This window comes from Notolepis coatsorum (assembly GCF_963971535.1).
Source record: "Notolepis coatsorum genome assembly, chromosome: 19".
Taxonomy (NCBI): Eukaryota; Metazoa; Chordata; class Actinopteri; order Aulopiformes; family Paralepididae; genus Notolepis; species Notolepis coatsorum.
This window is the reverse complement of record NC_140183.1, coordinates 30390087-30403647: the sequence shown is the minus strand read 5'-3', so window position 1 is coordinate 30403647 and position 13561 is coordinate 30390087. Positions and strand designations below refer to the sequence as shown.

The 13561-nt window shown below is 43.2% G+C and overlaps 1 protein-coding gene across 1 annotated transcript; it reads right to left on the bottom strand.

The window, feature by feature from the left end:
* Positions 1-2205: 2205 nt before the first annotated feature.
* LOC311246705 (tubulin alpha chain-like) lies at positions 2206-5795 on the bottom strand. Its single transcript, XM_084336922.1, has 4 exons — positions 5680-5795; positions 3548-3770; positions 3310-3458; positions 2206-3217 (listed from the first exon to the last, which is right to left on the bottom strand). The coding sequence occupies exons 1-4, from the start codon at positions 5680-5682 to the stop codon at positions 2237-2239; spliced, it is 1356 nt and encodes a 451-aa protein (XP_084193048.1). The 5' UTR covers positions 5683-5795; the 3' UTR covers positions 2206-2236.
* Positions 5796-13561: the final 7766 nt, after the last annotated feature.

Sequence of the window (13561 nt, the reverse complement as noted above, 5' to 3'; positions counted from 1 at the left end):
CCAGCAGGCTGACGTCTCTCCAGGTGAGGGGACACAGTGTTGACACCTGGTCCAGCAGGCTGATGTCTCTCCAGGTGAGGGGACACAGTGTTGACACCTGGTGCCGTGCACTAATCATAGAGTTGAAAGCAATGGTCATCAGCAGATGTGACTTCAAGTGCACATGAAGTGAAAAATAATTTTTGTCTTGTTACCTGACTTGCATATAGGTGAAATATACGGCTATATAAAAATAAATGCCCCAAAACAATTCTATTGTTCTCTTGGAAAGTGACTAAATTTTTACAGCCGTTAACTTTGATTAATTCGAATAGACAGTTCAGTTAGCATCCCGGCTCATCATCACGACGCTTCGTTAAACGGCCGGTTTCTAACGAACGGCTGATCGATTCATAACTGATTCGGATGAATCGACCAGTTCAGTTGCCGGCTATAGCGACGCTTTGTCATTCAACCGAGACCGGTCCCATCCACCATTCTCTCAAAGTTAACGGCTGATTCATAACTGATCTGACAGATAAGAGGTTTAATTGTAATACTCACCATGTTTATGAAGAGTTAGCGTCGAAAGTGAAGAAGATTGAGAGAAGAAGAGGCTAAATTAACCCTCACAGGTAGACCGTTATGAGTCAGTTGTAAGAAGTTCTCCACTGACTCCTGCTGGGCGGGGCTGCTCTATCCGATTGGCTGTGACTCATCATCACAAATTTGGTCAAATGTGGATCTTATTAGAGAAATCGATTAAGTCTGTAAGGAAGACCATTTCAAATGAGAACTAGGAGAATATAAAATAAGCAGATTTTCTATAACGAGGTCAAGCAGCCCCTATCGCTTAAGCCTGACATCGCTGGTGTTCAGATAAGACTTTTGAAACAGTCAAAAGATCCTTTTATATATATATATATAAATGTCATGGAAATTTGTTCATAATCTTCTTTTCACCTGGTCATGTGATAAAAGCTTGGCTGCTGGTTATCTTTTGAAGAAATAACCAAAATAACATATTTCCTGATTAATTGTGTCAGCTTATTGTTGTAACTGGCCAAGATAAAGCCTGGGACCTTCAAATAAACACACACATCCAAAACCTCTCCTTGTGTTAATTACAGCTCAACTGAATGATGAGGTAAGTCCCAGACCCCTATAAGACAAGGTATTGCTATTTTCTTCATCTACATCAATTCCTGAATTTCCCCAAGGGGATCAATAAAGGAATATCTTATCTTATTTCATGGAGCTGTAATTAACACAACATAAAGGATCCAATGTCTCTGATGACATCACCGGTGGCCATATTCAAACTCATTTACTCTCAATACAAATCCAAAGCTTCATTTAAACTTGTGTAATTCGGCAGTTCAACAAGTTGAAAGTACTAAACTCCTTGGAGTGATGCTGGGTTGCACTCTGTCTTGGTCTCACCATATTAATTATATTGTTTTGAAAATGGGAAGAGCAATTGGTATTTCCAGGAAATGTGCTTATTTTGTTGCCCGTCCCCTTTTATGTCATCTTGACGATTTCTCTGCGATGTGGTCATCTGCTGCCAGTGGTGACCTCAGGAAGCTCCAGAACAGGGCAGTGCGGTTGGTACTAGGCTGCTCACTAAGGTCTAATGTGAGCATGCATGCCCGCCTCTCTTGGCTTAACGTTGAAAATAGATTGTCTTTTAATAATTTGTTCAAGTTGGTCATGAGCAGTAAAACTCCTGTTTTTATACACAAACAGGTTGTTTATAGTAATACTGTGCATGATCATTACACTAGAGGTTCCAGTAGTGGGCAGCTTGAATTGCCAGGTCCAAAAACCAACGCTTTAAATAAATTAGTACCTCAGACGAAGGACCATAAAAGACCAACTCTGACGTTTTCAGAGGAACAGTTTTCAAACTTAATTATCTAAAGATGGTAAGTTAGTGTTGTGTTCATTCATAGTTAAAAACAGTAGAGGTTGAGTACATTATTATCTAAAGATGGTAAGTTAAAGTGTTGTGTTCATTCATAGTTAAAGACAGTAGAAGCTGATTACTTTCTGGTGATATATCACATTCACACTCTCAAGTGATTAGGATGCATTTTACAACTGCAAATGCTGTCCAAAACATTTCAAAACAATGTGTATGGTTCTTCAGTGCAAAGGTTCAACTAATAAGACAATTACTCATTGTAATTAAAATGATTTCAAATTTTATTAATAGGCCAAGAACATAACGAACACTTTCTCTTGTTCTCTCTACTTAATACTCCTCTCCCTCCTCCTCTCCCTCACCCTCGACGGAGTCGACTCCCACCTCCTCGTAGTCCTTCTCCAGAGCTGCCATGTCCTCTCTGGCCTCAGAGAACTCTCCCTCCTCCATGCCCTCACCTACATACCAGTGCACAAACGCACGCTTGGCGTACATGAGGTCAAACTTGTGGTTAAGCCGAGCCCAGGCCTCAGCAATAGCTGTGGTGTTGCTCAGCATGCACACAGCCCTCTGGACCTTGGCCAGGTCTCCACCAGGGACCACGGTGGGGGGCTGGTAGTTGATGCCCACCTTGAAACCAGTAGGGCACCAGTCAACAAACTGGATGGTGCGTTTGGTTTTAATGGTGGCAATGGCAGCATTGACGTCTTTGGGCACCACATCACCACGGTACAGAAGGCAGCAGGCCATGTACTTGCCGTGGCGAGGGTCGCATTTCACCATCTGGTTGGCCGGCTCAAAGCAGGCGTTGGTGATTTCTGAGACGGTTAACTGCTCGTGGTAAGCCTTCTCAGCTGAGATGACTGGGGCATAGGTAGCCAGAGGGAAATGGATACGAGGATATGGCACCAAATTGGTCTGGAACTCTGTCAGATCAACATTGAGAGCACCATCAAAACGAAGGGAGGCAGTAATAGAGGACACAATTTGGCTAATAAGCCTATTGAGGTTGGTGTAGGTAGGACGCTCAATATCAAGGTTCCTACGGCAGATATCATAGATAGCTTCATTATCGACCATGAAAGCACAGTCGGAGTGCTCTAGGGTGGTGTGTGTGGTCAGGATGGCGTTGTAAGGCTCCACCACAGCGGTGGACACCTGGGGAGCTGGGTAGATGGCAAACTCCAGCTTGGACTTCTTGCCATAGTCGACAGACAGGCGCTCCATCAGCAGGGAGGTGAAACCAGAGCCGGTACCACCTCCAAAGCTGTGGAATATCAGAAAGCCCTGAAGGCCGGTGCACTGGTCAGCCTGAGGAGAAAGAGGGGAACACAGGTCAATAAAACCATTTTCACATTTAGATATATTAATTAGATATTATTAATCTCTGCTGTGGTACCCACCAATTTACGCATCCTGTCCAGCACCAGGTCAATGATCTCTTTGCCAATGGTGTAGTGTCCACGGGCGTAGTTGTTGGCAGCATCCTCCTTGCCAGTGATCAGCTGCTCAGGGTGGAACAACTGGCGGTAGGTTCCACTGCGGACCTCATCTGAGGGGAAAGATCAAGTTAGATGGGAGCGAATGAAAGCATTGGAGTACAATATCTGTATGTTCATCACATTTAAAAAAGGAGCTTACCGATGACAGTTGGCTCCAGATCTACAAACACAGCCCTGGGGACGTGTTTGCCAGCTCCTGTCTCACTGAAGAAGGTGTTGCAAGAATCATCTCCTCCTCCGATGGTCTTGTCGCTGGGCATCTGTCCGTCCGGCTGGATGCCATGTTCCAGGCAGTAGAGCTCCCAGCAGGCATTGCCAATCTGGACACCAGCCTGACCAACGTGGACCGAGATACATTCACGCTGAAAGAAAAGGAAATCTTTTAATTGTTTTGTAAAACTATTGTTACAAGAACAAAAAACAAATTCCAACTGTGTCTATTTAAACCAGCTCAATTACTACCCTTCAACTACCACCCTTAGTAACAAACAAGTAATTACCACTCCCCCTCCTTCGTTTTGGGCTGGATAGCGATTCTTTTAAGATATCAAATCGAATTAGTTACCAAAGTAGTTCATCTCATCAGTGTCCCCCGTGAGCCAGTAAGTTTGTTTGTTCCAAGATACAACATTTCTTTGGTATAATGACAATCCAAAATGAACGTCTCTGATTTCACAGCACACGCACATGACTCAGCAAAGTAAGGTATCGTTTTGGTATCTGTATGGTACATTTTCAAAATGATACCAAGCCTTACATAATTAGTCAATTATGTCAACTAGATTTCCCCCCCATCTTAAAACATATGCATCTCCGTTGAATAACCGTCTAGTAGTGTGAACCCAGATGTTCCAGTGTGCTTCTTTTGGTTATGGCTCACTTAATGTATTTATAACTCATCCCCTGCCATATATTGTTTTCTATTATGATGTATTGTGTCTCAGCAAGGGTCATGTGGACAGAATGTCCTGGTATTGGTTAGTTAGCTGAAGCAGATATTAATAGCAAGGCGCTGCCAACAAAGCTCTTGATGAACAACCCTCGGCACACGTTTTTTTTCTTCTTCAAATCGAATCTGTTCCGTTCCGTCCTCTTCATCACTCATACTTAGTTTGTGGCCATCTTCTGTAGCTTGTCACTCTGACTGTATGGGGTTCATTTTCCATCTTCTGTAGCTTGTCACTCTGACTGTATGGGCGGGTTTATTTTCCATCTTCTGACTGTAGCTTGTCACTCTGACTGTATGGCCGGGTTCATTTTCCATCTTCTGTAGCTTGTCACTCTGACTGGGCGGGTTCATTTTCCATCTTCTGTAGCTTGTCACTCTATATGGGCGGGTTCATTTTCCATTGCTGGGGATTTGATTGGCTGTTTTTAAATAAAGTGCGGCCGCAGGATTAATAACGTTACCATTAGTTCGGCCAGATAAACAAATAGACTAATTAAAATGGTTGGACCTGCGAGATTTGTACTTTGTAGGTCTGCATTTTAAATGTAAGGAGTCAAAACTATACAAACCTAATAATACTCGAGTAAAGTACAAATCCCCCAAAACAGTATATTGTATAACGACAACGAAGTACTCAAGTAAGTTACAGTACTTTTACAACTCTCAACAGTACTATACGGTGCAGAATGCTGGAAAACCACAGACAGCGACATCCATAAATTATCCACTTTCCACACCTCGTCATGCCCTGCGCAAAATCCTGCGTATCCTGGCCCCAGACCATCTCCAACAATAACCTCCTCAACATTACCCAACGTCGAGATGACATGCACTGTATAATTAATAATACACGAAGGTAGACCTGGATTTGGCCTCAGAATGGACACCAACGCGATCCCAAGAGTCGCATTACACTGTTACTGGAGCCCGGCAGAAGGCAAAAGAAAGAAAGAAAGGGAGGAGGCCTAAAACGACATGGCGTAGGAACATGATCTCCAGCACCAGCACCAGAGAGAAGATGGGGGACCAGATAGAAGATGGGGGACCAGATAGAAGATGGGGGACCAGAGAGAAGATGGCCAGAGAGAAGATGCAAACAAGTGCAGAAACTTGCTGCCCTAATGCGCCAACCGGCGTAATGGGGAGGATGAGTATGAGCTGATCGAATCATAACTGATTCGGATGAATCGACCAGTTCAGTTGGCGGCTATAGCGACGCTTTGTCATTCAACCGAGACCGTTTCCATCCACCATTCTCTCAAAGTTAACGGCTGATTCATAACTGATCGCTGACAGATAAGAGGTTTAATTGTAATACTCACCATGTTTATGAAGAGTAGCGTCGAAAGTGAAGAAGATTAGAAGAAGAGGCTAAATTAACTCTCACAGGTAGACCGTTATGAGTCCGTTGTAAGAAGTTCTCCACTGACTCCTGCTGGGCGGGGCTATTTATCCATGTCCGGCAGAGAGGGGCTGCTGTATCCGATTGGCTGAGCATCACATGATGTTCTTGATTGATTGATTGAAAAGTTTATTAACAGATTGCAGAATGGGTACAGTACAGTACAGTACAGCTCAATACATACAATTGTTAAGGGGATGCAGACCAGAGAAATACTTTCGTCTGGTTTACATCAGGGTCCCCCATTTTCAATTCATCATAAGATATTATGACATACACGACATACCGATAGACAGTACTGCTACATCTATACATTTATGACATACCAGATTTGCAAATACAGTACTGTTTGTGATACAAAAAGTTTCCAGAAAAAGAGTATATATATTTGACGTGGAAACTGTACATTGGAGGAGGTTGGGTAGGTGGGGTGGGGTTGGGTGGGGGTCTGTACATTGGAGGTGGGGGGGGGTAGGGGGTGGGTGGGGGACACTGTACACTGTACATTGGAATACTGACAAAGCCATACTTGGTCATTTACTGTACAACTGGGTTAGGACATTTGTAGGGGCCAGTTTCGAATTGCAGTCTCCCGTAGGTGTTCTTTGAGAGTGTTTTTGAAAGTGGGTAGTGATTCACATTCCTTTACAGCTTTAGGTAGGGCGTTCCACATTGATGTGGCATAATTGCGAAACGTGTTTAGTCCCTTGTTTGAGCCGAATCTGGGTTTAACATGATTTGTGGAGTTCCCTCTGGTGTTGTGATCGTGGTATCCACTGACCTTTAGGAAGTATTTTGACATGTACATGGGTACCTTGGTCGTGTAGTGTATCTTGTAGACCAGGCCCATTGCAAGTTGCTGTACTCTGTCGTCTACTCTAAGCCATCCTAGGTTGTCAAAGTGGGCAGGGGTGAGGTGGGTTCTAGGAGTCAGGTCAAGCAGTAGTCTGACTAGTTTGTTTTGAGATGTTTGTAATTTGGTTTTTAGTGCCTTTGAGGTGCTTTGGTACCATGAGGTGCAAGCATAGTCGTAGTACCCTTGAATGAGTGCTCCTGCCAGAGTCTTCAGGGTATTCTTGTTTACCAGAGAGGAGATCCGGTACAAGAATCGAGTTCGTTGGTTGACTTTTTTTATTACATTGGATGCCATTTTGTCACAGGAAAGATTAGCTTCTAGGATGGAACCCAGGTCATTTCATCTTTCCTTGTGACAATATTGTCACCCACTGTAACTGAGAAGCCGTCGGTCTTGCGGAGTTTGTTATTTGAACCGAAGAGAATGGACTCTGTGGTCAATGGTGTGATTGACAGTGTCGAAGGCCTTTTGTAGGTCCAGCATGACCATGCCGCAGTATTTGCCCGCGTCCACCTCTTGTTTGATGTGGTCGTTCAAATAGAGAAGGCATGTGTCAGTGGAGTGGGATGTTCATGATCATGATCATGTTTTCTATTGGAGCAGCAAGAGCAAAGCATAAAGCGGGATAAGATAATGCATGCAACTCCTGTACAGTTTCTTCCCCTTCGGATGTATTTATTTTTTTATGATCTCTTTTACTTACACAGTACTGTATATTTGTCTTGTATGTCATAAATGTCTTGATTAATTGAAAATGGAGGACCCTTAACAAGACAAAAGTCTTTGACACTCTGACGTCACGAGACCGCCGCCATCTTAGTTTTGGGGACAAACAACAGGTGTGTGTACAAGCAAAAGTGAGCTCCGTTTTTAAATAGTAGTAACATATTCATGAAAAAGCCATGTAGGCTACTTGAAGCAATTCTTATTGGAGACAGGAACACGGATATGCAACGAATAGATGCACCCGTCTTCAAGTCATTCAGTAGGTTTTGTGATCTGCATGGCTTCAGTCAGCTAATCACCCAACCCACCCGGGTATGGGAATCAACACAGACTATCATTGATCTCATTCTGACCTCTGACAAGTCCAAGATCTCCAGTAAAGGGGTTATAGCGATCATTATATGATATTCTCAGTGCTGCGTTGCTCATGGGACGGGGTTGCACGCCGTGCAACCAAAGTTGTGAGCAGAAACGTGTGCACGCACATGCACTGATGTGCACGCGTGTGCACGCAGGAATGCGCTGCACTCGACTGATGCGCCAACTCACAGTACCCACCTGGCTACTTTGCATATCAATAGCGCCGGTGTTACATTCCATTCGTAGAGGCAATTAGGCACTGTCTTTAGTCTGTCCTTATGCGAGGGAACATTTATGCGCATGCACGGGAGCGTGCGCACGCGCCTGGGAGCGTGCATGCACGTGGCGTCATTAGCGTGCGTGCAACCAGTGTTGATATGAGCAACGCAACACTGGATATTCTGTACCCGCAAAAAGCTAAAACAAAAGGCTGGCTGTCACAAAACAGTCACATCTAGATACCTCAAAACCTACTCTAGCGAGGCCTTTAACCTTGAACTGGAGAGCCTGGACTTGTCAGAAGAGCTCAGTGGTACACTAGTTGAAGAAGCATGGCTTGGTTTCAAAACCAAATTCTCAAACATAAACATAAAGACAGAAAACACTCTCATCACAGACAAACTGGATGTGGCCAAATACCTAAACATATTCTTTACAAACATAGTCACAACACTGGTTAATAAACTACCCTCCCACTCAGGGCATTATGGGGTAGAACACATAGTAGCATACTACAAAAACCTAGGGGTCCGCAAAGACGACTTCAAACTGTCTCATTGAATAATATAAGTCTGTAAACTTATACAGCAGGAGAAGCCGGAGAAGGAAAAATGACATGCTGACATTGACGAAAACTAACTTATCATTGTACATTTTGATCTATGTACATGTATGATGTTACCCCGAATATGTAAAGCCGCGGGCATCGACACGATTTACACCAATCATTGTTTAAGAAGCACGTTACCGGTTGTTATTTGATCGATTGAAAATTGTATTAAAAGATTGCAGGATGGGTACAATACAGTACAGCTCAATACACACAATTGTTAAGGGGATGCAGACCAGAGAAAGACTTTCGTCTTGTTTATATCAGGGTCCCCCATTTTCAATTCATCATAACATATGACATACAGAGACAGTACTGCTACATCTATACATTTATGACATACCAGATTTACAAATACAGTACTGTTTGTGATACAAGAAGAGTCTTAAAAAAGAGAGTATATCCATTTGACGAAGAAACTGTACATTGAAGGAGGTTGGTAGGTGGGGTGTTGGTATTTCGTATAACAGACTCCACGTGACCCCAGAACCTCAATGTAAATAAATCATCACCCTACAAAAACAGTACTGTATTTGTAAATCTGGTATGTCATAAATGTATAGATGTAGCAGTACTGTCTATCTGTATGTCATGCATGTCTGTAAACTTGTGCATAACGGAGTGTGGCTCTAGAGTCATTTTATATGAAGTTTGTTGTTAGATGGCATGCTTTGTCCTTTTGAAGCCTCTGCTTCAAAAGGACACTGTCGCACGAAACGATTTCACTGGATGTCCCGGACACAATGGAAGTATGGATATATTCGTAACGAATAATTAAAAAAAGATAATCAACTGGAATATGTTAGTTGTTTACAAAATGTTGGATTATGTAATTGGTTTGTCATGACCCATTGTCAAAACAATAATACATTGTGGGATTTATATGAAGTTATGGTTGTTAGATGGCATGCTTTGAAGCAACCTCCCTCTGCTTCTAGACACGGAGGCAAATTATAAAAAAAAATGTACCTACTTTTTCTGCGGATGGTTTTGTGAATAAATCTCCATTATGCTTCAATTACTGTGTGTTTATTCTATAGCAATAACGTTGGGTGAATTCGGCCATTGTATTACACCACTTGAAGTTGTGTGTTATAAAAATTAGATCACGCCTATGGGGGTCTAACGACCCTCGGCTGCGCCTCGGGCCTAACAACCACCCATAGGCGTGATCTAATTTGTATAACACACTCCGTTGCGTGATGTAATGCTTAATTAAAGCATCTTTGTAGATTGTAATTACATTCAGTATTTCGGTGGCAGCAGGCATGTATGTCAAATCTAATTTTACATTAGCATTGTCTTTGTTTGTGAACCATTTTGGTCGGAAAATGTAATCTAACCATTTGTATAAGACGACGATGCTTCGGATAAGATCCATTTAGTTCAGTAGCCTACTGTATTCTGCATGTCATGTGGCCTACCTTGGGGAGCATGCCTATGTTTTGAGTGGAAAATTCATCTTAGAAATGTGGGAACATAGGGCTGTGGGACCATTGAGCTGTGGGAACATAGGGCTGATCCCCTACTTTTAATGGACAAGCAGAGTCTCTTCATGAAAATGGGGCAGTCAAAAGAGGCTGTGAGGCATTAGCTAGTTCTCATATCAGTACATTATGGATACTTTAATCAATCATCCATTTTGCCCATTAGTCATCACCGCAGCAACAACTAGTCTTCCTGGGGTCCACACACAACACAACAGTACATACATACATAACATTATAGTAGCATACATTAAAAAATATATTCCAATATTCCTACATATAAAAATTATTCCAAATAGCATTACAGTACACAAACAGAGTATCAGATCACAGAAAATACAATAAAAGGGATTACACTCTCAGACAGTCATATCTTTACTGTGTACACTACAGTATCTGTGTTTTTCTGTAAACTTATTTCTTTGTCTCAATGCTGTTTTCAAATTATTTTTAAAACATATCTTACTGGTGTACAGTAAGATGTACTGGCAGTTGCTGCATTGGTTTTTGGTAGTAGCAGGGTGAGCGTCTCCCTACAGGCATGCCTAGTATTATACTTGTGTCGATCATGTGTACATGTTAGCTGTGAATACAAACAGATAGGTTCTCTTGAGATACAGATATTCGGGGCGGCTGAGTGGCGCAGTGGGCAAGGCGCTCGCCACTAATGCAGAGATGCTGGTATCGAGCCCAGCTCGCGGCGTTGCTACCGGCTTGGCCGGTCGTTCATACTAACACAATTGGCAGTGTTAGGGGTGGGAAAGCCGGTGGGTGGGGATTGGACGTTGTGGACAGCGACTCCTACAGGTCAGTTGGTGCGCCTGTACAGCAGAATCAGGAAGTATCGGGGGCAGCGTGAGCCTCCCACGCGTTACTCCTCGCCACTGAGAGATTGCGCTGTTCAGGTGAAAAGATGAGACAGCTGCCTCCTCGTGTACCGGAGGGGACACGTGATGCAAGGCTTGGTCCTCACTGCAGCCGACCAGTGGGAGGCATAGTCTAGCAACGTTCGTGACAGGGGAGAATTGGAGAGGCGAAAATAAAGAGATAAAGTGGATAAAAAAAAAGAAGAGATACAGATATTCCTCATGAACACGATCAGGCTGCAATCCAGTCTGTCTTCCACCTTCAACGACAGCTTGGTATGCATCCCCTCCACACTGTTTCTCATTGAGCAGTTGAGGGCCAGACGGGCCGCTCTGTTCTGAGTGAGCTGGATCTTATTGAGCTCTTGACATTTACATTTTAAATTCCTTTTCATGACCGTATGTGACCTAGTTTTTTCAAATGTCATATTCCTCACACATGCAGTAGGACAGTGATCACTATTCCTGTACCTAGATCAAAAACACCAGTGGCCACAATTTTGTCAGTTCTATTGGAAAATACAAGATCAATTAGTGTGGATTTTGAGAAGTCTTTCAAGTTGGGTCTAGTTGGTTCCGTTATCATCTGGGTTAGGTAAATAGGTTAATACCGACTTCCTTTAGGTGATCCGAGTTCCTATTTAGCCAGTTCAAGTAAAAATCTCCCACCACCAATAGTTCATAATCAGAAAAACGAGGAAATGAGGTTAGTGGTTTGCTAGAATGTCTAAAGATCGTGTTGATGAAACCGTGTTAGATTTATCACTGGTGATATAGCGCCTTTCATGAAACCCAAGGCACTTAACAGCAGAGGGGGACAAACTAAGGGGAAGGAAATCAAGGGACAATTGGGTAAAGGAGGGAAGTCAGGCAGAGTCATTAATGCAGTTGGTGAGTCCAGGGATGTAGCGTTGCGGATGTCTGGAGGAAGGGAGTTCCAGAGGTTGGGTGCGGCAAGAGAAGGCTCTGGGACCGACAGTGCGCAGGTTGGTGGTGGGGATGGAGAGGAGACCAGAGTCAGAGGACCGCAGCCTCCGGGGTGGGATGTAGGTGGTCAGCTAGGTACCGGGGGGCAAGGGAGTGCAGGAAGGTGTAGGTGATGAGGAGGATCTTAAAGACAATTTTTGAGGTGGAAAAAAGCAGATTTGGTTATTGATCTAATGTGTGAATGAAATGAGATGGTGGAGTCCAGTATGACACCCAGGTTGCGGATTTCTGGGGAAGTTAGTTATAGTACTAATAAATAATATATAGTTATGGTACTCACTATTGTGTCCTGTATAGTAGGGCTGGATGGTCCTCCCTAGCAGAGAGGCGTGAGCTGCATTGGCATCCGTTTCTATATAGAGATCGCTCAATTTATCTTACTTCTCTGTTGGAGTGGACGTCTGGACCCTATAGTACACGTTCCAATGACTGGCTCACACTTAAAGCACCTGGGCCCTCATTCATCAATGGTGCGTAAGCACAGATATGTTGACAAAGTCAACGTGTGCTTGACTTTGTGCGTATATTTACGCACAGCTCAGGCCGTGCGTACCTGGCGCCCAGCGGTAGAATATGAAGACTGCAGACGGACGGCATTATGCTTTCATCAGTTTCATGCATTAGTTTCAACAATGACGTGTTCTGTATGACCCGTAATTCACTATAGTGCATTGTAAAATAGCGACATTAGTGTAATTATTGTCAAACCCTAAATAGCATTTGGAATAGGTATTTCCGAATGAATTCAGCCTGGTTCATAGCGTTATTATAGGAATACTTCTCGCGGTGTGCGCTCAGATGTTTTCAGAGATATAGGGCATGTCTATTTGCAGAGAGAGAACATGATAATATTAACGTGTGATAAATCCCGATTTTCTGTACGTACACACAAATTCTGTGCTTAAGAACGAAAATAGAACACGTTCTAAGAATTGTTGATAAATGAGGGCCCTGGAGTTTGTACTGAACTTGGGGAATCTGCTTTTAACTTCTATGCTCCTGACACGTGGAACATCATACAACAAACTTTAAAACTCAATATGTGTCCTCAGTTGAAATCCTTAATCACCAACCATTCCACCATAATCTGCAGTTGTTTCAATTAATTGTACAAACTCTTATGTTAGCATGTATTGTATATTTATTGTATTTATCATGTATTTATTATGCATGTATGCTTGACGTCATTGACATTTTTTTTTAGATGAAATAAAGATTGAATGAATACGTTGAGCAACATAACTACTGGCAGCTGCAGAGTTACTGTGGGATTTGTGACAGTTAATGGGAGCCTGTGGTGAGCATATTTCAGCACCACAGAAGGTGGACAGCTCTCTCTGACACACACACACATACCCCCGACCGATGAAAAACATTATTTGAGCAGGCGCAGCGCAGCGCCTGGTGCAGGTCGTAACTTCCACTGTGAGCAGAAAGAAGCACAGTGTCTGTTGAACCAGCAGGCTTTATTCACACCGCAGAAGATTCTTATTACAAAATATAAACACGGCAGTCAGCGCCTCAAACACAAGTGCTGTAAGGCCCAGAAAACACAGAGTACTGGGATAACACACACACGCACACAGACACACACACAAGCAAAGGCAGGCAACACACACACAGACATGAAGACACAGGTAGGTAGTACAGTCATGAAGACAGTTAAACTCTCACTGACTTCAATGTCACTG